Source organism: Lichenostomus cassidix, chromosome 3 (assembly GCF_008360975.1).
Source record: "Lichenostomus cassidix isolate B80296 chromosome 3, HeHo_3.0, whole genome shotgun sequence".
NCBI lineage: Eukaryota > Metazoa > Chordata > Aves > Passeriformes > Meliphagidae > Lichenostomus > Lichenostomus cassidix.
The window spans coordinates 67,179,777-67,206,459 of NC_139483.1; the positions used below are offsets into that span (position 1 = coordinate 67,179,777).

The following is a 26,683-nucleotide window of genomic DNA, read 5'->3' on the forward strand; positions in this document are numbered from 1 at the left end:
AAACACTTTGCCTGGCACAGATCTTTCCCTTGTATCTAAGGAATTAACCTTGCACCAAACTTTTTTTGAAACTGCTTTATTTCTAAAGTTGCTTAACCTATCACTGATGGTCAACCTGAATATAAAGGTCAAAACACAGGTTAGAAAGAATGCATTCTTTCCATGCTATTTATTTCCAGCTGGGTTGGTGTCTTGACAGGAGTATGGTATGACTGAAATTCTAGATGTGCTGTTTCTCTCTCTCTCTCTCTCTCTCTCTCTCCCCTTTCTCCCTCTCAGATGGAAAAATACAGAGCAGCACTCTGTATCAAGAGAGTGTATTAAACCACTCCACCTCTCAATAATAATATGATAACCAGGGTCATTTTACTTCAGAAGGTGTTGTTTGAGGTTCCCAGTAAAATAAGAACAAAGCATCAGACCCTAGCTTGGACAAGTTGTTTCAATGATACCAATAGAATCTTGGTATTTTCAGGGCAAAAATGATGACCATGAAAATTGGTGTGTTTATATCCTCTTTAAAATATAGCACTTCCAAATCCAGATTGGGTTGATGGATACTTCCAGCATTCAGCATATATGGAAATTGGGCCATCATGTTTTAACAGAGGCATCACTTATGCCCAAAAGCATTTGTGTGTGCATTTCCTGTAATAAAAAAATGGAAAAGGTGCTGGATGCTTGCAATTCCAACAGGGCAACTGCTTTTGGTACACAGGTCCATCAGCAGCTGACCCTTGAATACAGAGTTAACAGCATCATTACTTACACTGAAGAACAGCAAAAAGCCCCAGGTGCCAATATCACTGAAACGTCATTCACGTATGAAATTCTTTGTTAATGCAGTGCTTTCGAGGCTGAGATGAGTTTAATTTGAAACACTCTAAAAAGAGGATAGCAGAGTGTTCATGTACCTTCCAGCTTGTGGGTACCCCTGGCTAAATTCTCAATTAAATGACATCTCTGCTGCCACTCATGCCAGCACTGAGAGGGCAGGAGGCAAGATGATGCATGTGGGGACAGCAAGAGATGTGTGTAGAGCTGCTTGTTTTGCTGTACAGAAGTTTAGACTTCGGCAGATATATTAAGCTTGAAAACATCCTTCATCTCAGTGACTTAATAAACAGTGGCAGATGCTGCTAAACTCCACTGGTTGGGTCAAAGCCTACAAGGACATCAATTAACAGAGAGTTTATTGCTTTTGACACACTCAGCGAGAAGTTTCGTTCCCAGAGTAACTAACCCTGGTTGGAGGAATAAGCATAAGTGGAAACAAAAAGTGAGAGGAATCCCTTTTCCTGACCTGGCAGATGTTACAAGATGAATAAGTGATGGGATAACACCAGGACTGGTATGAGCACTTCTGAAAATGGGATCCTGCTTATGTAGATGAGCATGGGATGTAATTTTCTTTGTTTGCTGAGCACGGATCTTGTATTTACTGTGCCTGAGTTCAGCCCCATGCCATTAGCGTAGAATGGCTCAAACTGCTGGAGCAGGAAGGTGCCATGTCACCAGGGTCAAGGTTTGGCCAGAAACAGCTTTTTCAGTGCTGATATTTGATAATCAGAAGCAGCATCTTTCTTGTGCTGTTGTTTGTATGATAAGAGTGAGCAGAAGCCCAGCGCAGGATGTGAGCTCTGTGCATCAGTAAATCATGCAACAAATTGATGATGGTGTTAAAGGCAGGTTCAGGGTTTGGTTGTTGTATTTTTTTTTTTTTTTGATAGCAAGAGCTATTAAGTAGAAAGAGCTGTTAAAATTGTTCCAAACTCTGACTGGTGTAATTGCTCATAATGCCATGAGTCAATTAAGTGGCAGCATTGCAGAATCTTAGTTTTCTGTAGAGTACATTATTCTTCTGTGCCTTAAATTAGCACTTATTATTGCAATGCCATTTATTCCTTGATTGTTATGTGACTGAAGGGAAATGGGTTGTGGGGTGCAGTGCAAATCATTGCTTAAAACTTAGTGAATCCTGCGAACAGCGTGAAGAGATGCTGTATTTGCTTTTATTAATTTTTTGTGGGAATTAGGAGCCAAACAGGAGCAGGGAGGTGTGATGCAGTGTGCAGCTCTTTGAATGCAATGTTCCAGGTAGTGATCATTCAGAGCATAAGCTACTTAAATAATGAGAGTTTTATTTACTTATTATAAAGTATGTGGTGGACAGTGCCTACCACATTAAAGGCTTGATTCCAGGTTTTATTCTCCTCCTCTGTGCCTACCTTTTCTAGAGTGGGTCTGGAGGAAGAAGAGGGTGCAGAGTGTTTTGGCCTGGGTGTGAAATGCTGGCCTGAGCTGCTGGATGTACAGGCAGAGCTGGTGCTGCAGGCAGGGGCTCTTCTGTCGGGTGTCACTCACAGGGCCATGGCTTTGCTGGCTCAGCCACTGTGGGTTTGGCTGTTCCAGGCTGCTGCTCTTTTGCAGGGTTTTTATCCTGGCTTTAGACTCTAGATGTCTAAGCCAGCTCGGCATAGACACACATGCTATGATTCCTCTGTTTAGTTAAGCACTTGCTTAAATCTCTTTGTTGTTGGAGAAGGCATATATTGGGGTAATGATTAAATCCCTTCTGGAACTGAGATCCAGGACACGCTGGGTAAGGTGCACATTGCAGAGACACTGCAACTTGGAATTACAGTCTTGATTTTAGCATTATTCAGGATGCAAAATCCAAGGTTTGAAAAGAAAAAAAAAAAATCAAACGTGAATGCTGGAACATCTTTTCCTTGTGGAAAAATGAATCTGGGTATAGTACTAATGCTTAATTATTTGCTCTTCAAACTGCATTGCTCTCTGGGGAATTACGTAAGCCTTAAATTTCACCAAGCAGAACAGACAAACAAGGAAAAAAATCATCAAGTCTTTGTGACCATGTATCAGATTGACAGTAAGACTTAAATTAAGCCAAGGAACATATTTCTTTTTTTCACTTTTCCCCCAGAAGGCAAATTAAAAACAAATTAAAAGTCTTATCTTAAAATGAAATATCCTTTGATTTCAACAGATTTCGTGTGAACACATGAACCTGAACAGCTTGAAAGGGTACTCTGAAACCTCAAAAAAGCCCTGGTCAATCTGCCTTGATGAGAGGTTTAGCCTCATCCATCGAATCAGGAGCAAGCAGTGCCGTCTCTATTCACTTGGGTAAGTACTCTCTTTAAAAGAAAGGAAATTGTGTCATGACAAGTAGCTTCAAAAAACCCTAAAATAGAACACAGGCTGCAGCAAGGTTATCTTCTAAAATATAAACTTTGTTCAGGTGTGTTTATCATGTGTTGATAAACACATGATATCATGTGCTTCTGTAAACTTTATTTTTAGGGGAAAAAACCTTTCCTCGTGAGGGTCTTTATTTTCCTTTGCCTTTCTAATATTGGTATGAAAACAAATTGCTTAATGGGGAGTTGTGAGTGGTTCCTCTCTGTGAGCTCACAGAGAGGAAGATGGAAATCAAAGAGGTAAACTGAGAAGCTTACAGCCTCTTCCTTGAGCAGAGATGACTTGAATAATTGCCAGGTATTTCAGCAGCATTACTTATAAAATTTCATTAACTACTTCTGGGACAAAATAGTGCATTTCCACATGAGAGTGTGTTTGCTCAACACTTCAGGAGTGATATGTGTCAAAGTGATAGTAATAAAAGCAGCTGTGGCTTTATTTTGGAATGTTTGCAGTGTTTATGATGTTTACAGCACTTGAGAGTGAAGTTTTCACTCTTCACAGAAGTAGTGCTTTCTCAGGTAGCAAAACCACACATGCAGCCTTTTTCCCTGCTGATAAAAACATTGTTTCCCAGGAGGATGAGGGAGATCAGACCTCAGAGTGCATCAGGCTGTCAGCACACAGGTGCCATTAGGAGGGCAGTCGCTGGGATCGGGAGCTTGTTTCACACAGATCACCTCATCGAGCTGCCTAATAAAACTGTACTTGCTGTCCTCAGAGCCAGCTTTAGGTGAGAGGTGCTTTGGTGCTGTGGGTTTACAAAGGGTGGATAGCAAGGAACCATGCCTGGGTGGCATTTCTCAGCCATTAGTACATGGCAGGTAACTCCTGCAGTTGGCATGGAGTGAAGGCAGGGTGCCCTCTAGTCAAAGGGAGTGGTTTTGGTTAATTTGGGTGGGTTTATATTTTGACTCACTCTAGTCAAAGGGAGTGGTTTTGGTTAATTTGGGTGGGTTTATATTTTGATTGAGTTTATTTGGGCTGTAAAGACCAAGATACTCAGAGAGGGAGATGCTCTCAGATTTTGCTCAGCAGCATTGCTTTGTGGCAGAGCAAGCATATGCCCCTTAGAGACAAATCACATATACAGGAGAGAAGATTTCTCTTGATTACTGTTGCTTCTTATTTTCTGAATGTTCTTTGCAGTATATTTCAAATTATACTTAGCTGGCATTAATGCAAGATATACGTTTACACTATTTTTTGCTTGTCAGCTTTTCATGTTCCTATAAAAGTTAAGAGGAGAGACGCTGTGTTACCCCATGCTCAGTTCCAGACTTCACTGTTTGACTGTAGTACTGAGTTACTGCCTGAGGGCCCTTCTAGTAGTCAGTAGGGAGAGGCAGACACATTCAGGTGGAAAATCAGCTAAGCTAAATAGCATTCTGGAAGTAGGTATAGATTTCCTTTCATTATAGAGGAAGTCTGGGGTAACATGGCTGCTGATTTTAGATGTCTTGGCAAAGTACTCAAAGTTCAGTGGAATTAACCTAGACCTTGCCCTTCAAGCTGCATGACCATTAGTATTAGACCTGAACTCCTGCATCCTGTCCTTTTTCCCTGTTGTTCAGGATCAAGTGTGGGTTGAGAATGGTATTTTTGTGGAATTGTTCAGTAGGCACAATGCAGAGTTGATTTCATCTGTGCTTGGAAGTGCAGATCAGGCATGAAGCTGACCAGCACACAGATATTTTGCTAATGGTTTTGAACAAAACTGAGCTAGTGTGTGTATATCAGTGCTTTATATGTATGGTCCAGGGAGCATGAGTGCCAGATTTTCTGTACTGGTGGAGCAGTAGGGTTTAGCAGAGATTGAAATTGATGTTGGCTCTCCCATCATCAGATGCACACATGCAGCAAGTAACCAACCAGGATGCCTCGCATGAAACAGCTGAAAAATAAAAGGAAAATAGGTTACAGAGAAGCAGTCTTCAATCCACCAGTTTACTTCTGCAACCTTTGGAGCTCGTTACTGCATCATTCTTCCCCTCAGACTCGCCTCCTTTAGTTTATGACAGACAGAAAAGCAATTTTGTTCTGAGTAAGGCAAAAATCCCCATTAAACATTTTTGTTATCTCAAGCGTTTCATAAAGAGCAAACGGGGAGCAGCTGCTTCCAGTGAAGAGCATTCTCTGCAGTGAGGATAGATGGAGGACAAATGTGAAAGTTCAGTGTGAGTGTTACTGGGAATCCTGAATTAAATCCATATATCATTAAAACTGGAAAGAAACATGCTGCTTAGGCTTTGCCTCCTTGAATGCTGTAGAAGAGGTTACTTGTGAATGGGAGCGAGCAGTGTCTGGAACATCTGGGGATCTTTTTAGATTAGTATTAGTTGCTTCCACTACTGGGAGGCAGCAATGTTTTTGCTTGGGGGACAGGATTTCCCAGTGTGATACATAATTGCAATATGCATTAGTGAGCTCTAGTTATTAGTGCTAAATCTGCTTAGATTAAGCTAAGTCAGTTACAAACACCACAGGCAGGCACTCAAGCTGGGATAACATAAATGAATAGGATTTCAGAAACTTACCAGCAGAGGTTTAAAGAGTCTTGCTGCAATACAGTGTAAATGCCATTTCAGGTGCATCCTAAAGTGTAGGAGCTTTAGGATCCAGGCAGGGGGTCCTTCTTTTATTCCTGAGCTTGGGAGCTCAGTTATCTTCCTTTGAAAGAGAAGGGGAGGAGGGGGAACAGAGGAAGGGAAAGTTGGACCTTAACTTGCATGTGTTTACAGCTCTGTCCTGTGCTCACTGTGGGAGTTGGAGTACCTGCAGTTTTCAGGCTGGATCAGCCACAGGTGTCCACTAGAGCCGTGCTGGAGCACACAAAGCAGCTTTTGTGCCACTCGTTGCTCACTGAGCTCCCGGGTGATGCAGGGGCCGGCGTGATGCTCCACTCAGTGCAAGCTGCAGCCCAGTGCCTATTCTGAGCGCCAGGCTCTGAGCACAGTGACCCTCTGTGAGCCCTGGGAGCAGGGAACAGCCAAGGGACACTGCTCCCCACTGCGCTGCGCTCTGTCAGGGTCAGCGTGGCTGCCCTGCTGCCGGCGGGGAGCAGTGCCAGCTAGCCCTGCCCTGTGCAGCCCGGGAGGGAGGCACAGCCCCGCAGTGCTGCTCCTGCTGCTGGGAAAGCCCACCTCTGCCCACACCTCTGCCCCCACCGCAGGGGCTGCATGGAACTCCGGAACCGAGCTCCCTTCTCCTTTGCAGGAAAAGTAGGTCAGTTTCTTTGGCATCTTTTATTTTGCTGTTGATGGAGGCGGCAGCTGCTCCCTCCTGATGGTGAGGAAAGGCCTCTCTAGTCTTCTGTGGCCTCCACACCTTTCTTTTAGAATCGTGATGCCTTTTTAAGTAACACATCTTTCTTTAAGTAGCTAAATCTTTCTTAGGAGATCTGATTTGTTCATTTTTTCATGCTGCATTATCTCTTTGCATGATCACATGTGAGCTGGGCATTTTTCAAACCAGTTCCTTTGGAGATGACCTTATTTTCTCTCCTATATATTTGTTGTTGGCTAGATCTCTCTTCAGGCATGAATTTGAGCTGTTCACTAGAGTGCCAGAGATATATCATCCCCATCTTTACCCTCATCTGTATTTTTTCCCTGTTTTCCACCACTGTGAACCTCCATTTGCAGTCCACATGAGCAGCAATCTGTTTGGAGGCAGCCTGAGGTTTGTCTACACCAAAAGCATCTGTCCCTCTGGTTTGTACCAGCTGGTACATTTAGAAGTGTGTCACAAACACATGTGGCCATTGGTCACTGGTGGGCTCATCACTAATGCTGTCACTGTCCCCAGCAATTCCCATGCTGTTCATTTTTAGCCAGCTCCTCATTCCTAAGGGATTACACTGGTCTTTATCCATCACTGTCCCTTCTGTGGAAAGCCACATGCAAACAAACATGTCAATTCACTTAGTCAACTTTTGAACCTTTTTCCTAATGTGTATTGAATGTATTAAAAGAAAACTCCTCTCTCTTCCTCCCACACAGCTGTATGGGTTGGAATCCTGTGAATTAGGGTTATTCTTAAAAGCACGATAGGCTATTTTTGCACACCCTGTCTCCTCCTGTTTTCCCAGGGAAAGGGAAGATGGCTGAGGAGAAGACCACCTCCTAGGGTATTGTTACAGAGTGCTTAGCCAGTATTACAGTGTCATACCATATTGGTAACTGCCAAAACACCTGCTCTTCCACACATTGTTTCTTGAGTTGAATTCATTTTAGCTTACCAGTATGTCATCTCTCTAGAGCATTTAGTGCTGGCCTAACATTAATACCATGGTGTATGATGTGATTTCAAATGTGTTGTGTTTTACATACTGATGCAAATAGCCAAAATTATTTCAGACCCACACTGTTGCTAAGGATAACTGTGGTGCAGTGTAGCAGGTGCTCTATAGTACATCTAAGAGTATTGCTCTGTAATGGTCTGTGCACAACAGGTAATCTTAATTGTGTAATGGGTTGAAGTGCTGATTTAAAAAAATCTTGATTCTCTTCTCAGTGCTACATGTGTGTATATCAAACAGCCTAATTTCTTTTTAAGTTTAATATTTAGTGCATGATTTGAATCACATTTGGAACAAGCTTGGAGGAGTAGAAATGAAGAGAACATCCTATTTGACAGAGTAAGGAAGGCCTGTGGTTCAAATGTGTGATTGCAGTGGTAAATACCAGATTTTTTTAGCTGTAGTGCATCCTGCAGCACTGGGCTGTAGGGGGTGGGAATATAGCACAGCCTTGTAAAATATATCTTCTTGCAGAAGCAGGGACTGAGACAATGCTAATGTACAGTGGAGCTATTAACTTTTCTTCTTCTTTGGGATCTTCACCAAGTTAGCAGCTGTCACTGTTGAGCAGCTAGCAGAGTAATGAAAACACCAGTTCTCAGTGGCAAGAAGGAATGACCTTTATTGTTTTGATTTCATCACATATATAGAGTTCTCAAAAGTCACCTAGATTGGTCAGTCAGAAGCCTTCCCCCAGGCCTGATTGGCCAGGCCTGCACCGTCCAAGTTCTGGGACACTGTTCCAATAACATCCAAACTTTATCTTTATTTATAAAACACAAGAAGAATTCTCATGGGAAAAACCTGTGCTAGCCACAAGCAGCAATCTTTCTCTCAGGTCTATATAACAGCTCTGCTACTGTTGTAAAGTGCTTATTTTTAAATATGCCATTTTTAATCTGTGTCTTCCTGTCCACAGAGAAAGAGAGGCATTTGGTTCTTGTGTCTTGTCTGTACTGGTGGTCATTGTGGGTCACATTTGTAACACCAGGTGACAGATGTGGTGTGAAATATGCCAGATTTTTACAAGGCAGTATTGTATAAATTTTAAATGTATTTTCTCTTCTGCTTATGGCGTGGTTGTTGGAAGTTTGTGCAGCAGGGACTAAAGAAAGTATTGTAAACTTGTCAAGAAAAAAGCAAATTGAAAATAGAGAAATAGATATAAACATAAAATATGAAAAATGACAGCATAAAGATTCCAATGTTTGTTTAGTTTCGTATAAATTTTGTTAACTTCTGAATCAAGAAAAAGCTCTTTGGGAAAGTTATCAGCCTAGCTAAAAGTGGTTTAGTTCTTGCCTTGAAAGGAGCCTTTTGTTCTAATCATAATTCACTGAGCTTGAATTTTCTGGTTGTTAGTTCATCCTCAGAATGTCCTGCTCACTAACAGTTCTTTTTGCTGCATTAATAGGTTTTTTTTTTGGTTTTTTTCCCATAGGCTAGGCAACGATGACAACCAGTTTGAGATCAGCATGGCCAACAGTGGGTGTGAGGTGCATCGCTTCGACCCCAGCATCAAGTCAGCACACATCCAGGAGGGTCGGCACCTCTGGTACCATCGCCTCTCCATTGACTGGAGGGATCCCAACCCAGCCATTGCAGCTCATAAACTCCACAGCAACACAAAGAAGCTGGGCACAGTACTGAATGAATTTGGACATCAGAAGGTAAGGAAAGACTTGGGTGTCAGGTTTCTGACTGCAGGATTAGGTGTTGGGAAAGCTCCAGAGCTCCTTTCTTGTTGCCTGAGGAGACCATGTACTTTCTAAGGTTTTCTCTTGATAATGGGTTTTTCTTCAGCAGTAATTGTAATGCATTTCTTGTAGGGGTGCCTTTTCTGTCTTGCTTTTTCTGTGTGCTGGTAACAGCTACCATGATTTTAAATCACTAGCCATATATCAAATACTTTCTTCCTCCTTCTCCTCACTTCCTTTTCCCTTGGACTAGCTGGTGGCATGGGGTGCTGATGCTTTTAGTCCTATGGAAGTTCTGATCTTTGCCTGAGGATGAGCACTAAACTGCTCACACAGACAAGTTTAGAAAGAGAAGACAATATTTGCAACAATAATTAGAAGAGAAGAGGTAATGGATGGTTTGTTTACATTTTCAAGGTCAGTGTTCCTAATTACAGTCCTCAAAAACAAAAACATCCTGTTTTGGAATTGGCAGCAATCTGTGGGGTGTTTTTTTAGCATTTCCCAGTTTATTTTTAAGGAGCTATAAAGACATCAGAAATCTTCAAATCTCAAATAAATGTTGCCATAACACATTTCAGGAAGTTCCTTATGTTGCTTTTAAGAGAGTTTTTCCTTCAGAGGATATACAAACACGAATTCAAATGCTAAAATACTTCATTGCCTGCAGCTAGTTCTTCTTGTCTTTGCTTTTTAAGGAATAGGCAGCCTGGGCTAGGGAGGAGCTCTTCTGCAAAATTTACAAAGCAAGCAGTGCAATGTTTGTTTGGTTTGTTGTTTAAAAATGCAAGAAGTCCTTTTCAGTTCGTTTTTTACTTTTTAAAAATATTTTCTTTTGGTTCAGCTCTACTGATTGCAACATTTTGAAGATAAGAGCAGAGAAAAGGAGCCTTTTTCTTCTTCTTAGTCATACTGTAACTATACTAGACTGTGCATTAGTGAAACATCTGGGGAGACAGAGAGATGGCTTTTCTTTGATGTGTGCCTTGCACTGTTTTGATTTTAGAAGAATTAGTCACACAGCAAAAAACTAATGACCCGATCCAGAAAAATTGTACAAGTCTTGTGATATACCAAACCAGCTGAGGTCAGTCTCAGGTTGTCATGGTAATACAGAGTGGTTCTAAGACCTTCTGTGAATGAGAAGGATGTAGGGGTGAATTCTGAGTGTGTAACTTTCTGCTCAGAAGGTGTGTAACCTTCTGACATGAAAACAGTGGGCTGGATGGCAGCCAAGGAACATAATGCACACGTAACACATGGAACCAGGCTTTCCTATAGCTGGGAATGCATGACATGGGATTTGGTTGAGTGTTCTGGTGCATTATGAACAGTGTATATGGCCTCTTGCTCTGGTAGCATTTGGGGAGCTCCCTGTGCAAAGCTATGGCATAGTGAAGTCAGAAGCTGACTTTCTCCCAGTGAGGATAAAGGTGTTACACACTCTGCAGCTTTCTGGTGCTTTATATTTGTGAAATAACTGAATGGGCTGACTGTCCTCACATTGTTCTGTTTAGTATTTCTTTCACTTAGAAGGAAGGCAGCCTAAGAAGTTGTGTGTTGTGTAGAGATATCATTCTTCTGGTGAATGTGAGTGGAATGTTCCCTTGACTGAATAACTAAGTTAATTCAAAACAGTTTCACAGAATATTTTCCGAAGCACTTCTTTTCAATTAGAAAATTAAAACATGCCCTTTGTCCCATTTTTAATTTAAAAAACCCTTCTGCCTACCCTCAATGTTGTTCTGTTCCCACTTCAAGGCAGGAATTCCAGGCAGCTGCATTTGAAGTTAATGCCTCATTTTATCCTTGCTTTTATCCTTTAAGATTTGGGACTTGATCCAAGACCCTACAAGTGACTGAAACTATTTCCACTGATGTTAGAAAATCAGGCTGATGAAGACAGCACAGACAAGACCTCCTGGAGTTCTTGCTGTTGTAGTCTTGAAAAGAAAACTTGCAGTTCGGGTTTTTGTGTGCAGGAGAATCAAAGGGCTTGGATGGGCTTGTTTACACCCTGACTCAGAGGAGAGCACACCTGCTATTCTGCAGACAGTACTGGGACTTCATCCACAGAAGGGAAACCCATCCCAATATTTTGGCAAGAAATACAAACCCTTCATGGTGTCAGAGTGGAAAAGATTAAAAGAACTTGATCTTTCTAACTGGCTATGTGGCATAACAGGCCTCAGTTCTCTTAGGAGTGTAAATAGCCTGGAGGCAGTGGACTTATCTAGTACTATATTAGGATGTGGCTGACAAAAGAAACATGTAGTCAAGAGTATTTTTGGGAACTCTTAGAGTGTGAAATCTCATAAGCCCTGGAATAATCCCCAAAGGATGTCATGGAAGCCTTATTTCCTGGTATACAGATCTAAACTGAAAATTTACTGGTGTATCTTCTGAGAAGAGCAGTATTTTATCAGCCACAGAAAAGGATAAAGATGTAAAAATTGATCTTGCTCATCTTCCCTTCCTGTCTCCCCTGCCCTTAATTTTTTCACTGAACATGCACACTCTGTAGTGCACTCTTGATGAACAGTGGGGAAAAAAGGGAGAAAGCCACTGAGGGACATGATTCTCTTTCTTATGGCAGTGGAGTTCAAGTTTATGAAAGTTTTCACTTTCCTATTCTCTGACTGCCTACTGGGGTGAGGATGCTACAGTGTTGGTGATTCCCATGGATTAGTGACAGGTGGATAGGGAGCTTCCTTCCTACAGGGCTGTTGGATAATTCAAGTCAGAAGGGATCTTGAATGGCTTGTGGTTCAGTCCTTTGCTCAAAGCAAAACCAGCTGTGAAGTCAGACCAGGCTGTTCAAGGCTTTATCCGCTCTGGTCTTGAAAAACATGGAGTTTTCTCCAGAACAGGGACTGCCAGCTTCTCTGGGTCAGCTGTTGTCTTGCTGAAATGTTCTCTTCATGAAAATGTTTCTCCTTATATCCAGTCTGAACATCCCTGATTTCAATTCATGCCTGTCATCTCATCCTATTTTATGCACTGCTGAAGAGCCTGTGTCCACTGTCTTGGTCACCTCTTTGTGGGCTCTACAGGCTGATGTTTTTCCTCCCAACAAAGCATCTCCTGCCTAAATTAAAAAAGCCTCATTCCCCCAGTTTGTCCACCTTGGTGACTCCCACCTGGACTCACCTCAGTTTATCATCATGCATCTTGTGTTGTGGGAGCCAAAACTAGATGTGGTATCTAGATGCACTCTCACAAGGGCCAAATTCAGTGAGATAACCACATCTCTTGGTCTGTGGGCTGTGCTCCTGCTAATGCATCCTGGGATGCTGTTGGCCTTCTTGGCACCATGACCTCAGGACCTTTCTGCCAAGCTGCTCCCGGCCAGGCAGGCAGTCCCCAGTTTGTGTCACTGCAGGCAGTCCTTCCTCCTCAGGTGCAGGACTTTGAAATTCATCAGGTTCCTGTCAGCCCATCCTGCCAGCCTGTCTGGGTCCAGAGCAGGGATCTAACGTGTCTTTATTGGCTAGTCCCACCAACTTGGTGTCACCCATAACCATGGCAGGAGTGTCAGGTAACAGCTCCTCTGGGTGACTGATAAAGGCGTTGAACAAGATGAATCCTGGTGCCAGCCCTGTGGCACTCTGCTTGTCACTGATCTCCAGGCAGAGTACAATCCATCAACCACTGTTCATCCAGACGGTAATATCCTGGCTTGGATGCAAGTTTCTATGGGAGGCAGTGTCGAGTATATATCCCAGAGCTCTTCTAGACCTGTCACAGCCAGCTCCATGGTCTTGCAAAGGGATCACAGACTTAACTTCTGCTGCAGGGAGGCTAAGTTATCTAAATAAACCCTTCACCTAGCCCCAGCATAGATTGGTGTTGTTTGTGGTATCAGTGACATCCTCAGAAGGTTGCTACATAGCCCAGATTTTTGTACAGAATAAAACTGTAAGGGAAAGACCCCACTGAAATGTGAGCCCTCTCTCCCCACTCTAACATTATCTCCTCTTCAAAAAGTCCTAACCGTTAACCAGAAATTCAAACCAAGCTACTGCATGTATTCTGTATTCCAAAGACTGTGCTGTGAAGCACAATTAAAATCCTTCAACAGAAAGGCCCTGAGCAGCAGAAACAAGCAAGAGTTCAATCTGCCCCAAATCTGCATGTGTGGTCACACATGCAAACTCTTATTTCAGTAGTAGTTTTCCTCCCTCTGGAGCTCTATAGGACAAGTTTCTTGTCATGCCCTTGGTGAGTGCTATGAGTGTGCATTCCTTGGCAGTGTGGCTCAGCAGTGGATGAAATTGTTTCTTGTAAAACAAATTAATCTGGAAACGAGAATCTGAGAATGCAAAGTAAAACCTTAATTTAATCAGCAAATGCTCATAGCTGTAACTTTCAGGGGACAGCAGAGCTGCATTTAACTCCTGCCATTCAACTTATCTCTAAAATATTGTGTAAGAGACCAAACAATGTCATTGTTTGTTATAGAAATAAATGCAAAGCAATCTTTGCATCCTGATTTTGATTTGAAGGTTTTAATTTACACTCTGTCTTCATGCAGATTTCTTTTCCTGTAATGACTTAGCTAATTTTGCTTCATTTTGTTGAATAGGCTTCGATTTAGAATTTTAAAAGGAAAAACCACCTTTCTTTCACCTGTTATTTAATACACAACACAACTTCAAAAACACTACACCCTGAAGTAATTTTGATTAATAACATAATCTCCTCCTGGGCAAGTAATTTATCACTTGCTTGTCTCCTCAAGTAGATACTGAAGAGTTTATTTTGTGCTGCACTTTCAGTTTTGTGAAGACTGGTGTGAAAGAACAAGTATTAAAGAATAGACTTACCATTTTTTCTTAAAATCAGCTTGTTAGTAGTACACAAATAGACATAAAATAAAAGTCTAGGGAAAATGTATAACAGCTTAGTTGTGCATGGAGATTTTATTAACAAACCAAAAATAACTCTTCAGGTTGGGAAATGTCCATGTTCAAATTTTGTAGCAATCAAATCCATGCAATTACTCTTTTCTATGCATACCTTAGGGCTGTAGGGGCCAAAATATGCTTTTGAGTTCTTGACCCTGCCTAGACAAAATCATTTAACTTTGGTTATCCCTTGCAAGGGTACACTTAGGTTACTTAGTGTGAGTGAGGGGCTGCTGTATCCTGGTTCGGTGTGTGGATGCCACCAGTGTTTACACACTGAGCTCAGCTGTCGCCTTAACTCACAGAAGGACCTCAGTGCCACCTGATGAGCACCTGCAGGCTGCTCCTGATGTGGAATCCTGAGCTCAAGGTGAGAAGCCAGGAGCTCAAAAGCCCAGGAGCTCTTGCAGGAATGCAAGTCCTTGTCACTGTGGCTGCTGCAGCTGGGGAACAGCCCCCATCCCCTTGTTGGAGTGGGAGGCACGAGTTCAGATCTGCTCTGCTACGTGTGGCTTAGTGTCAGAAAGAACAAATGAGACCAGGTCTTTTGAATTGTTACATCATAAATCCTAAAGTAAATGTTTGGAATTCTGTCTTGAAAGGGCTTAATTTTCTCTTTCCTTTTTTATGCTTATTTTGGGCTTTTCCAAAATCTCAATAAGGAAAAAACCCACCCTTCATCTGATTTTTAGTCTCATTATTTTCACATTCAATTTTTCTTGTGCAATCAATAGTCTTTAGGCTTAAGTGGCCCTTTTTCTGCAGCTGTTATTTGCCATTCACATATAGCTGTGAAGAGCAGCCTTTGCTTTTGTAGGGTTATCATACTGGCCTTTCTAAGATTTCTTTAACATGAGAGATCCTGTATTTTCTGTAACATCTTATTTGTGTTGTGCTGCCCCTCCTGCAGCTGGACCATCAGCAATCAGTGCTATTCAGAAGTCCCAGTGGTGTCTCTGCTAAGGCTCAGGCTGTGACTGCCTTCTTCCTGGAAATGTCCTGACTGTCCTTCCCTGGATATCTCTGCACTGTTACTGCTTGTCATCTTGTTTGCTTTTTTGTGACTCATCAGACTGTCTCATTTTTATATCAGTTTCTAAATGGCACAGTAGAAAGAGTTTTGTCCCAGAACACTGGGTTTTTTTTATGTGAAAATGGCTGGTCATGACCTATTTGCAGAAGGAGTAAGTCTGCACAGTAAAGTCCCATTTTAGTACTGGACCCTTTTGCACCAGACAGAAACAATACCATAGCATTTAGAGCTTATAGTCTAAATAAATGACCTGCCACAGGATAGAGGAGCATGAAGCTCACCTCCATTAACCTAAATTCCTACATTTGAGATAGCTGTTGAGGTCCTTATAAACTCAAGTTAAACTGTCAAGGTGCAGTTTGTCTCGTTCAAGGGCAGATATTGCTGCAGTTTGAGCACTAACTGGTGCCACATGTGAACCTTTTGTTTGGGGGTCTGTCATAGGGTTGACAAATCTTACTCCACTTGCTAAAAGGAGGCAATCAAACTGGTTCAAATTTTTCCAGATTCCCTTGGAATTGCTGCCTTCTGTAGCCTTGTAGTAGTTGTCCCTGAGTAATCTACAAGCTCTTGGCACACAGTGTTTCTTTCTTGGATGTGTATATTTTTTCATTTTAGTGATAATGAAATCAAGGTGGTGATAGCTCTGTATTGCTTAGTCAGCTGGGGCTGCTGCTGCCTAAAGTATTTTAATTTTAAGTAGATTGAAGAGTCTGGCTGCAAGGAGAAATGGGCTTGATAACCTTATGTTTCTGGAAGCAGAGATCTTTGGATAGTGATTTACTGCTCACCACCTCTTGCTCTTGGTGTTGTGGTGCACAAAGTGTCTCATGCACTTTCCTTTACAGGGTTTTTTCTTGGTCCCTTACATCTCCTTTTGCCTCATTCAAATTCTCTCCAGCAGGAGCACTTCTCAAGACATTGTTAAGAATATTGGTATTTCTAGAGAGCGACCTGAAGGTGCTGTTTAGTATGCAACTGTCAGCCATGGAGGAAAGATCTTTTTAATGATACCATTGGCTGAATATGGTGCAATCCATAGCCTTTTCTTCCCCTAGGAAAAGGCCTAGTGCAATGCCTGAATTGTAATGAAAGGGTTGAAGTATTGCACTGCAAAAGGAGAACTTATTCAGGTCATCTTTCAAAAAAAAAAAAAAAAAGGCACTTTCAAAACGTCTGGTAAAAATTAGAAAGGAAGGACAATTCTTTTTAAGGTTTTATTTTCCTTTTTTTTTTTTTTTTGTTGCCTTTGCTGTGGTTGTTAAGACCCTTCAGAAAAAAACATCAGGTAATAAAAATCTGCTTTCCCCCAGCTTTGCTAGAGGGCTGTGCAAGCTGTGTTCAATTTCACCTTCCTATTTGACTATTTCAGTGTCAAAGAGTTGCATTCAGAGGAGCATGGCACTTGCTGCAGGCACCCTGGAGTCAGCATTGCTAAGCCAGTCAGTCCTGGCTCCCTTCTCCTGCCAAAGCTAGAGCACGGTAGGAGCCTTGGGAACCTGCCCTGCTTCACAAGGTGGTACCAGATGCAGGACACCTGCTGAGCTCAGACCTGTATGCACACTCCCCAGCTCCTGCTTAAGCCACTAACACTGGCTTAAACACATGTGAATCTTATGGTTTTAATTTGGCTGAGGTAGTGAATATCTGATCAGGGTGGTGGTCCATGACATGGCATGGGTTTAATGAGAATTGAGAGCAGCCCCTTTTGCTAAGCATCCTGGTTTTTCTCCACTACCCATCCTTCTCACAGTTTCTCCGTGTTGTTGACATTAACAAGCTCTTTGTATAAATGCCCTATCCAGAGCACCTAGGAGCTTTCTAAAAAACTATTTTTTTTCTCCCCGCCTTTGCCCCTCCTCCTGTCATGGTTTACGAATTCTTGTCATTGGAATTGGCCATATCTTGTTTGAATACTTTCACCTTAGTGTGTGTATCCTTTCTGGTCTTGCTTTTGATCTAACAGCAGTTTAAGGTATCCCTCCATCCTCAAAAATTTGAAATCCAGAGGTCAAAGGCTTAGCAGCTCTTCCTGCCCCTCCTGAATGCCTGTCCCAGGTGAAATCTGAGTTGTGCAAGCATTGTGTGGTGTCTTTTATTCATGTTTTCAGGAATGTACATGCAGCTTTCTTCCTGTCACGGTTGCAAGCAAATAGCAGAGTAGGCAAGGAGTGAAGCAGAAGAGAGGCAGGTTGGCAGCTTGGACCAGAAATAGAATGAAACAAATAGATCCCCATGAAGAGGTGTAGTCTTAAAGGACTTTATTGCTCTGGCAAGTGCAGATGATAACCAAGTCCTCTACCAGACTTAATTGGAGCTAGTTGGGTATAACCAGGGCTGCAGATTCTCATCCCACAAGAGACGATCATTAAGATGTGGTGGACATTTTTTGAAGATGGGACTCTGATCCCTTTCTTCAATTACTTCCATTTTGAAGGCCCCCATTGGCACTGTGTTAATAAACCACAGAAGGTCTTGCAGCCAAAATGCTGTTTACTCTGAGCGACAATTTTATGGTAGCCAAAGCCCTCTGTCCCTTGCACCACACGCACTTGCAGGTCTTGCTCCTCAGGGCTTTGGAATCAATTGCTGCTTCACCATTTGCCTTTTATTGCAAACGTCCTGTGCCAACAACCCCCTTGTCCCCCTGCAATGCTCTTGTCCTGTCACTGCTGGCTTTCACCTTTAGCAAGACCAGGAAAATGTGGCTTCATGCAAGCATGGAGTTGTGTCCCACTGCCTGTGCTCGGTGCTGGGGCAGCACAAACAGACTGCAAATGTTTGTTCCCCTCTAATGAAGAGACTTGAGGGTCTAGTGTACACCATTTATTCTTTTGAGTAAATATCCGTTCCCACAGGCATCCAGCAGCGTCTGGCAGAGCAGATCAAAAGAACAGAAGTGAAAGGGTTTTCCCCCTTTGTGGGGGGAGTGGGCAGCAGGACATCTCCTGCAGGATTAGATGGCTGAATGCATTTTGCAAAGCAACTTCTGCACTCAGCTAGGGCTGTGTAGAGAGTGGCTGTGCTTCCAGCTTGGCTGGAATACATGCAGCATTTAAAATGTCTGTTTGCAGCATGGGCATTGGCAAGCAGAGCTTTTGCAGCTGATCAGGTTGTTAAATAATTTAAAGTCAGGGTTTCTGCAGATCCCTTGCAAGATTTTTCCCACTTGGGCAATCTAGCCATTGGATTGAAGGACCAGGTGAGGAGACCGGGTTGTTTTCATCTCTCAGTGTACAACAGGAGAGCCATGCAAACTGGAAAGGGTAACAGGGTACAAGTGGGAGCTGGGGCACAGTGTTGCTGACCAGCAGTGAGCTGCTGCCACTCGGAGCAGGTGAGGAGGTCACTGTTTGAGGGCTTATGTCCTCCTGGTGACTTTTCACCATTTCCTCCGGGGAAGCATCACTTTGAGTCTTCAGCTAGTGGTGAGGTTCCTGTTGCCTGCTCTGGAGACTGGTCTCAGTTTAAAGAAATGGGGAACAAAGATTTTTGATGCTCTATTTTTTTTGTGAGGGGAAGTTCTTCTCCCTCAGGCATGTCTGTGTGCAGTGTGTGCCTGCTCCATGCAGAGGGCTTGTAGAACCTCTTCTCTGGGTCACTGTACAGAAACCTTGTTCTTGCTGGGTAGCAAGCTAGACAAGATGTCTGCCTTTAAGATTATTATAGTGTAAAGCTAGCTAAACCCATCAAACCTGTCTGAAAATCAATTCAGGCTTGGGTACCTGTATTATTTTATGACCAGAAGATGATTAACAAGTGAGCTGCTGTCTCTGGCTGGTCCAGTGCCCAGCATGAGTTAAGATGGGAAAGCAGCCAAGAGCCATGACAAAGGTGGAAACCCACAGGTGAAAACCTGTGACCTCCTGACCAAATGCAGCTGGGAGAAGGGATTTCAGGCCATGCTGATCTTGTAAATCAGATGGTAGTTTTTTGTCCAGAGATTATTTTATCCATCGGTAAAGTGTCATTGAAAGGAGCATTCTACCAGCTAAAAGGCCTCTTCTTCTCTGCCTGTCCACTGGAGTAAGAGGCATCACTTAACTGGTCCAGTTAACTGGATGGGGGGTGTCTACATGTCTTCTATTCTGTAATGGGTCCTCAGAGAGAAATTGCATCCAGATGGAGAGAGTATATGGGAAATGTCTCAGCATCAGAGACCAAGGGAAGAGCTTGGGAATGAAAGTGCCAGGTTGCCCCCAGACCTGGGCTCTGAGGCTGGGGGAAGGAGATGCTTGGGGTGCCTGCATGGATCTTTCCTGGGAGCAATCTGCTGTGGGAGAGCATGGCAAGTGCTTGTGGTTCTCCTGAGTGCACAGCTGAGATTGATGCCTCCTGGGTGTGCTGGGTGGGCTTTCTGGATGGGTGCATTTGTCTGGGGCCATTACTGCATCTGGCAAGCTGTTGCTGTACTGGAAGTTGTCTGTGAGAAAGTTAAATAAGTTTTTTTAATATGATTTTGAAACATTTTTTCTGACTGAGGTCGTAAACATAAAATTATTTAATATCCTGCTCCTGCTGTGCAATGCTTTCATGGAAGCACATCACCAGAACTGGGAGAAAAGGCTGTCACTTGCAAGGCTGTGGAGAATTGGTGGTGAAAGCAGAGGAGCGAAGCTTGCCCGCACTCACTGCAGGTTTTCTGTTTCAGTGATGTGTTTATTGTATGAGTAACTTCAACTGGACCGTTGCCCTTCACTGTAAAAAAAGACCAAAGACCCTGCAAGCACCCAACCGCACAAATCAGCTTTGTGACTTTGGTGCCTTAAGCAGATACTTGAAGATGTGCCCGATCTGTCACACTGGGAGAGAATAATCTCAAATGACACATTTGTCTCAGAGTCAATTTGAAACTGGCTGTACACACCACCACAGAGAGGTGTAAATGTGAGCAGGAAGGAAGGGAAGCAATTTGAAAGGGAGGTGCTGCTGTTTGGAGCTGTACATCACTGATCAGTGGAGATTGACTTTTCCCCTGATTTCAGTATCTGTGCTGCTCTGGCCAGGCCCACAGCAGTCCTGGCTTCCCCAGTGGATGGCTCAGAGAGAGGCAGGATGTTTCCCCCTCCCACCGATGGCAGGGAGCATGGGAAGAGACAGGCACAAGCTGCTGGGAGGGTAATTTGCTATGTGGCATCCTGTCTGCCATCAATTACAGCCTTCACTCAGGATAAAAGGGAATGAAAGGGACTTTACATCCAAGCCATCTCCTGCTGGTGAGGACGGGCTGTGGATGCATTTTCAGAGGAAAGAAAATGAGGAAAGTATCACACTGAAAAATCTGAATATGGGAAAAGGATAAGAGGGACATTACATTTAAACAAAACACACCCAAGAACCTGTTGTTACCTGCAAAGACATGTGCTATCAAAATGTGAACTAAACAGCTTTTCCTAGAGTTTTGTCTTCTGAGAATAGAGAATTGTACTTAAGTGGAGAGGGGAAAAACTGATGCACAGGCCAGCAGAGCTTTTCTTGCTGTACCACTAATGTCAAAATGGTAACCTGCTATCAGGGAGGAGAGCAAAGGGATATTTTACCCAGGCTCAAATTGTGAGAGCAGCCCTGTGGTTCAGGAGGGTGGGGTGGTTCTGAGCTCTGTCCCTGTGCCTGGAAGCTGTAGCCAGCTCTGCTCTTCCTGCTGCCAGCTTACACTGCAGACCTGCTCCCACAGAGCTGGAGGGATCCTCCGTACCTGACCTGCACGGCATTTGCTGGTTTTGCCTTTCCTGGCTTCCACTTCCACATGCTGAGCTCATGCTGGAAGTAATACAGCTAAATTGCTTCCTCCAGCTACTCACTCTCAATTGACTCTTCTCCATGGGGAGCTTTAAATGATGCCCACGGGGCAGCACAGAGCCTGAAAACCCCGTTAACCCTGGTATTTCAAAAGTGATCAAGGTGAACAGAGCTCAGATCTCTGCTTTAGGAAATGATGCACACTTGTAACAAGCCATTACCCTAAAAAGAAGAAATGAGCCTTCATACAGTATGTGTTGACCTTCACTGAGTAAAACACAATTTTTTTCAGCTGTTTTATATGCTCGGTTTTGCAGGAGCATGGCCCCTTTTTTTCTCCAAGTGTAAAGTGGTACCATGCTGCAGTGCTTTTTCAAGGCAGCTAAACTGAGAAAACATTCAAAAGTCCACATTTTTTACTTTTCTGTGATTACCTAGCTAGTTCATGGCAGATAAGAGGATTTGTGGGAGATAAGAGGAACCAGTCTTTGTGGGTGCTTGAAACTCACTCCCATACTTTACCTTCAGGCAATGTAGATCTTTGCCCTCCAGGATTTATTCACAGCAGCAGACTCCAGCTGTGCTCCCGGGTGAATTAGAGCTCTGAATTTATAGATTTGTCCACTAATCCTTTCACTGGCACTTTGGAGCAAGGCAACTGGAAGGTGGTAGTGCATTTCTTATCGGTAGTGCACTGCTTATCACTGATGGTAAATATCTCCTGAGCTGTCTAATCATCGCAAAACTTGCAGCTGGTGTTAGCAGGATGCTTGTAATTTGCTCAGATGCTCTGAAACAGAGCTGTTATGCCATTTATTTTAGGCTATCCATGGCTTAAAATGGAGACTCTGGGCAGAGAGGAACACCTTGCCTGGAAGGCAGTCACAAAAGTTGGTGGGTGGAGACAGGAACCTTCCTCCCTCCAGGTTTCTGAGCAGTGCAGGGCACTAAGAGCAGCAAAGAGCCTCTGGTCTCATTCCCACTGGCCTTGGGTTTCTTTCCTGGTAATTTCATTGAGTGTTTAAGCTGTTATTGTGGTAACTCATTTTCTCCTACTGAAACATTGGTTAGCAGCTACTTTTCGGATGAGTTTTGCAAATACAGCACAGAGCATGCAGAGTGCCTGCTGAGCAGCCAGAGCAGCAGTTAGAGTCACAAGAGAAAAACAAACAAACCTGGAGAAGGACTGGAAACATTACCATGGGAAAAAGATGTCCTACTGTTGCCATAAAGTAAGATCATGGGAAAACAAAAGCAAACGCCTAGAAACATTTCTTCCCCTATCCATCCACCCCCTCCCTCCAAGAAAAAAAAGGTTTTGAATAATTTGTCTGCTTTCAAAGTTAAAGAAGTCTGACAGAGATAAAAATCTGTGGTTTCTTCAGTGCAGCAGTATGGTCCTGTGGCAATTGCACCCATGTGGAACAAACTGCCTGCAAAATTGTGTTGCAGGTAGAGATACAAGTTGGTATTTGCAAAATAAATAACCTATTTAAATGTATGAAGGAAAACAAGTGAGCTCACCCATGCTGTAGTTCTCAGCTGAAATGTCATGAGCTGCATCATTTACATTCAACCTCTCCTTGAACCCAAAGGAGCTCTGTGTTCAACTGTTCCCTGACCCGCAGATGGACAGACTGACAGGCTCTTTGTTGGAGAAGCAAGTTAGGAAATACCAGAGCTAAGGTTGTCTGTGCAACCTTCCTTTCTGCTCCCCATGCGGACATACCACAATATGGGCTTTAATTCCATAATCCCTCTGTCATTTTCCACTGGCCCCCTGCCTCCTACAGTGTGAAGGAGGCACAATGTCTCCTTAATGAGCAGACAAGCAGTGGCTTGGCTTATTGTGATTCGGTCTGTGACCATGGACCTCATTCAAGTCCCACTCTTTAAGTCCTGCTCTGAAAATGCAGTGTTTTGTTTTCAGTTGTTTAGCAGCTTGTTCCACCAATGTCTCACAGGCCTTCACGTGCTCAACCCCTGCATTCTGCAGAGGGCGTTCAGTGGTTAACACCCTCATTTTACAGATGGAGACCAGAATGGGCAAGTGTCCAGCACCTTCAGATCCCTGCCGTGCCATGCCCATCCATAGTGCTGATGTGGCTGTGCCAGTAGGCTGTTGGAAAGAATCTGGGGGTTTTGTTGGTGTGGTTTTTGGTTTTTGGGTTTTTTTGGGTTTTTTTTTTTGCTTGGTTTAATTTTTGGGTTTTGGGGTTTTTTTGGTTTTTTTTAAGTATCCTTGACTAAATAGTCTTCAGTTTTTCACTTCAAACCTATCTTGAGTGTGAGCAGATGGGCAGAAACATCAGCTCAGGTGGAAGTGGCACAAGCAAACCCTGCTCTCTCAGTGTGGGAGTTTCCCCTGTCGGGCTCTGCACTGGGGCTTTTGAACTCTGCAGCTTGTGAGCACTGCTGCACTGTGGTCATTGTTTTCTACCAGGTATGAAATGGTGAAGAAATTCTCTTTTTTTGTTAAAGCATGCAGCTTGCCTTTCCCAGCTAATCTCTAAGCATAGTCAACCTGCAGTTGTGTTGGGCTGTGAGAAGTTGGATTGCTGAGTATATCACTACAAAATTAGAAAACGGTCTGAAACTAGAGCAGGGCAGTTTTCTATTAGACATTCAGACATCTTCACAGCTTATTTTCTGCTATGCCTTTTTATTTGGAGGAGCTGTCCTTAAAATCCTGTAGACTCGTTGCATAATTATCTTTTGATTTGGTGTCTTAGTGTCTAGTTAGGTGGGTTTCTTTTTTTCATAGTTGTGATGCCACCCCAGTAATTTTGAAGGAACCAGTAACATGCTTTGTTTGTAGGAGGAGCTTGGAATATCTAGCTTTTCTGACCAGGAGTTGGAGGCAGGAGGAAAAAGGCTGTGAACAGTCAAGCATGAAACATCATGTACTGCCCGTGTTAGTCCTCTGAGAGTTTTTAATTTATTCTTTTTTTAAATATAGAATGAATAACTATGTGTATTAAAAAATGGTCAACCCTGGCCTCAGATGTTACTATACTTGCAAAATTTCTTGTTTTCACATAGTAATGGTGCTTTTGTTGCAGATCGATGTCCTCAAGGCAGACGTGGAGAGCGCTGAGTGGAAGATTTTGGAAAACCTGATCCTGGAAGATGTTGTTGAGCAGATAGGACAGCTGGTCTTTGAGGTGCACATCCACTGGCCAGGGTTTGAGGTCAGTGGCAACGACAGCACAGTGGTGCGGTACTGGTACAGTCTGCTCCGAGAACTGGAGCTGAAGGACTTCAGGCTTTTCCATACCTACAAAGACTTATCAAAACCACAGATGTTTCTGAAAAAGGAAGCCTTCAACGCCAGTAGCTGTTACACACTGAGCTGGGTAAATACAAGATGGAAATAGCAGAAAGGAATTTATGATGTGTGACTGCGAGCCATCTGGCCCCGTAGCGTTATTGAAGAGGATTTTGGCGTCACTGGCTAAAGTTGCTAAATATGCACGCAGTGACTGCTAACAAAATAGACTGGCTTTTATATTTATGTGTTGTCTAAAGAACCAGCTCTAGGAGAAGATATATGGTACAGATTTGTAGAGCAATATATTGTCCCAGAGGACAGAAGTTTCTGTAAAGGTTTGTCTGGGGGAGTTAAGTGCAGGCTGCCCCATGCTTGAGCATGCCAGCAAGGAGGGCATCCCTCTGGGGCTGCCCTAGGAAGCTGTGCTGGCTGAGCTGTGCCAGCCCTTGGGCAGGAGAGTGCTTGTAAAGAGGTGTCTATCTAAGGAAGTGTCAAGTGTTACTTCTCTGTAAAGCAATCATCTTCAATTTGCACCTTCTTTACTTTGGCCTTGTTTCCTATGGAACAAATTTTAGGCAAGAACAGTGTGTTCTTGAACCCACTGGCAAATTTCAGCTGAATTTGGCGGAAACAGAAATCATCACCAAACTAAATTCTTACCTGTTTCTTTGAGCAGCTTCTGAGTGCTCTGGCTTTGGCTCTTCAAGCTAGTCTGTTTGCAAAAAGTGAGTTCAACACTTCTGACACAGGAGATGGTGGGACAGAGACACTCAGGTGCTGGATAAGCTGCTGCCAGCGCTTCCCCTCCTCACCCTCCAGAGCCTTGAGCCACAGAACACAGGGCTTCCCTAGTTCATCTGCTCAAAGAATGATTTACTCTTGCAGTGGCTGCAGCAAGTGGTTTTTCATCTAGTGGGATATATGTAAGAGATAAAAGTGAAACCTGGTGGGTTTTATTTGTTTTGGGGTTTAGTTAAACATCTCTGGTGCCTTTTTCCAGCACTGTGCCTGCATGCCTGCCACCTTCTCACCACTTCACCTCTCCCTGGCACAGGGAGGTCAGAGCCTGGATCTGCACTGATGCTGGCAGAGGTGGTGGGCCAGGCAGGTGCCCTGGACTGCAGCTGTGCTTGGGCACTGCAAGCTGGGATGTGGGTTGTCTGCAGTGCACCCCTGGGAAACTTCAGCATTCCCCGAAGAGCTAAGGAATGCAGGGAACTAAAAAGTATTTAGCAGGTTGGGTCTTTTCTTGTCTTTAGAAGAATTTTGACATTAAACTTTGCCTTAAAATACAAGATGTCACCGCTTGTGTGTCTTTGATATGCAGACCTTTTAACTGCCTTTGGTTTCCGACTTCTGCAGTCTACAGCTTCCTCAAGGGAGGCAGTGGAGGGGAAGATGCTGATCTCCTCTCTCCAGTGACCAGTGACAGGACATGAAAAAATTGAATGAAACTGTGTCAGGGGAAGTTCAGGTGGGACATTAGGAAGAGTCTTTACCCAGAAGGTGGTCAGTCACTGGAACAGGCTTCCCAGGTAAGTGGTCATGGCACCAAGCCTGTCAGAGTTCAAGGAGTCTCTGGATGACTCTTAGTCATTGGGTTCAGTTTTAAGTGGTTCTGTGAGGGGCAGTGAGTTGGTCTCCATTATCCTTATTGGGCTCCTTCCAATTTGAGATATTCCATGATTCTATAAAAGTAGCTCCTCTTTCTCCTGCACATCCCATGTGGAGCAGGGCTTTGCAGTCACCCAGAGCAGGGCACTGTGGGTGCCCATCATGTTCTCAGCCCTGCATCAAAATCAAGATGACCTGATCCAGAAGTGAGGAATTCCCCATGTCCAAGTCATTGGGCAAAGCACTTTCCTCAGGGCTGAGCTACCTACTGCCATCCCTGAGCCAGGTAATGCCCAAACCAAGAGATCCACAACCTCTGAAAAATGAGTAAGAAATGCCTACTCTGTGAGAGCCAGCCTTGCTACAACCCTCGTACATTAAGCACTGAAGTTGTTTAATGATGCAGAGCCATGAGGAGATTCATCAAAATGTGAGAGGCTGCCAGGCTTTCCTAAACTAATATCTGGCGTGTTGGAATGGCCATGTTTGCTGCACTGCAGAATGGCTCAACTCCCATTTTTCAAATAATGGGGTGGCAAAAGTCCAGCTGTGAGTCCTGACTTATTACTAAAGTATAAAAATATGGGCTCTAGCAGTGTGCATGCTTTTCCTCCTAACTAGTCTTAGAGTAAGTAGCCTAGTGGCTTATTATCATTTGTTTAAGAAACCAGTAGATAGAGGTTGAAAAATAAATTACATGACCTCTCTCAGATGTTAAAATTCAAAAGGTATCACATCTTGCATCATTTATTTCCCTGAAGTAAAAATGGTGATATGCAAATTACAAAAGTGGAGTAGAGGTCCATCCTGGTTCTTCTTTGGTTAGTAAGGGAGTTTAATAAGCCCTCAGCTAATCTCTTGCTTGGGATTGCCAGGTAGTGTCAGGAATACTTCAGG

The 26,683-nt window shown here is 43.5% G+C and overlaps 1 protein-coding gene across 1 annotated transcript in view; it reads left to right on the forward strand.

The window, feature by feature from the left end:
- The window catches only part of METTL24 (methyltransferase like 24), a 45,462-nt gene extending 19,993 nt beyond the window's left edge, over window positions 1-25,469 (forward strand). The window contains exons 3-5 of the mRNA XM_085056171.1: window positions 3,011-3,150; window positions 8,967-9,195; window positions 23,964-25,469. Of these exons, the coding sequence (XP_084912297.1) occupies window positions 3,011-3,150; window positions 8,967-9,195; window positions 23,964-24,278 (684 nt within the window). The 3' untranslated portion in view covers window positions 24,279-25,469. The remainder of the gene's footprint in view (window positions 1-3,010; window positions 3,151-8,966; window positions 9,196-23,963) is intronic.
- Window positions 25,470-26,683: the final 1,214 nt, after the last annotated feature.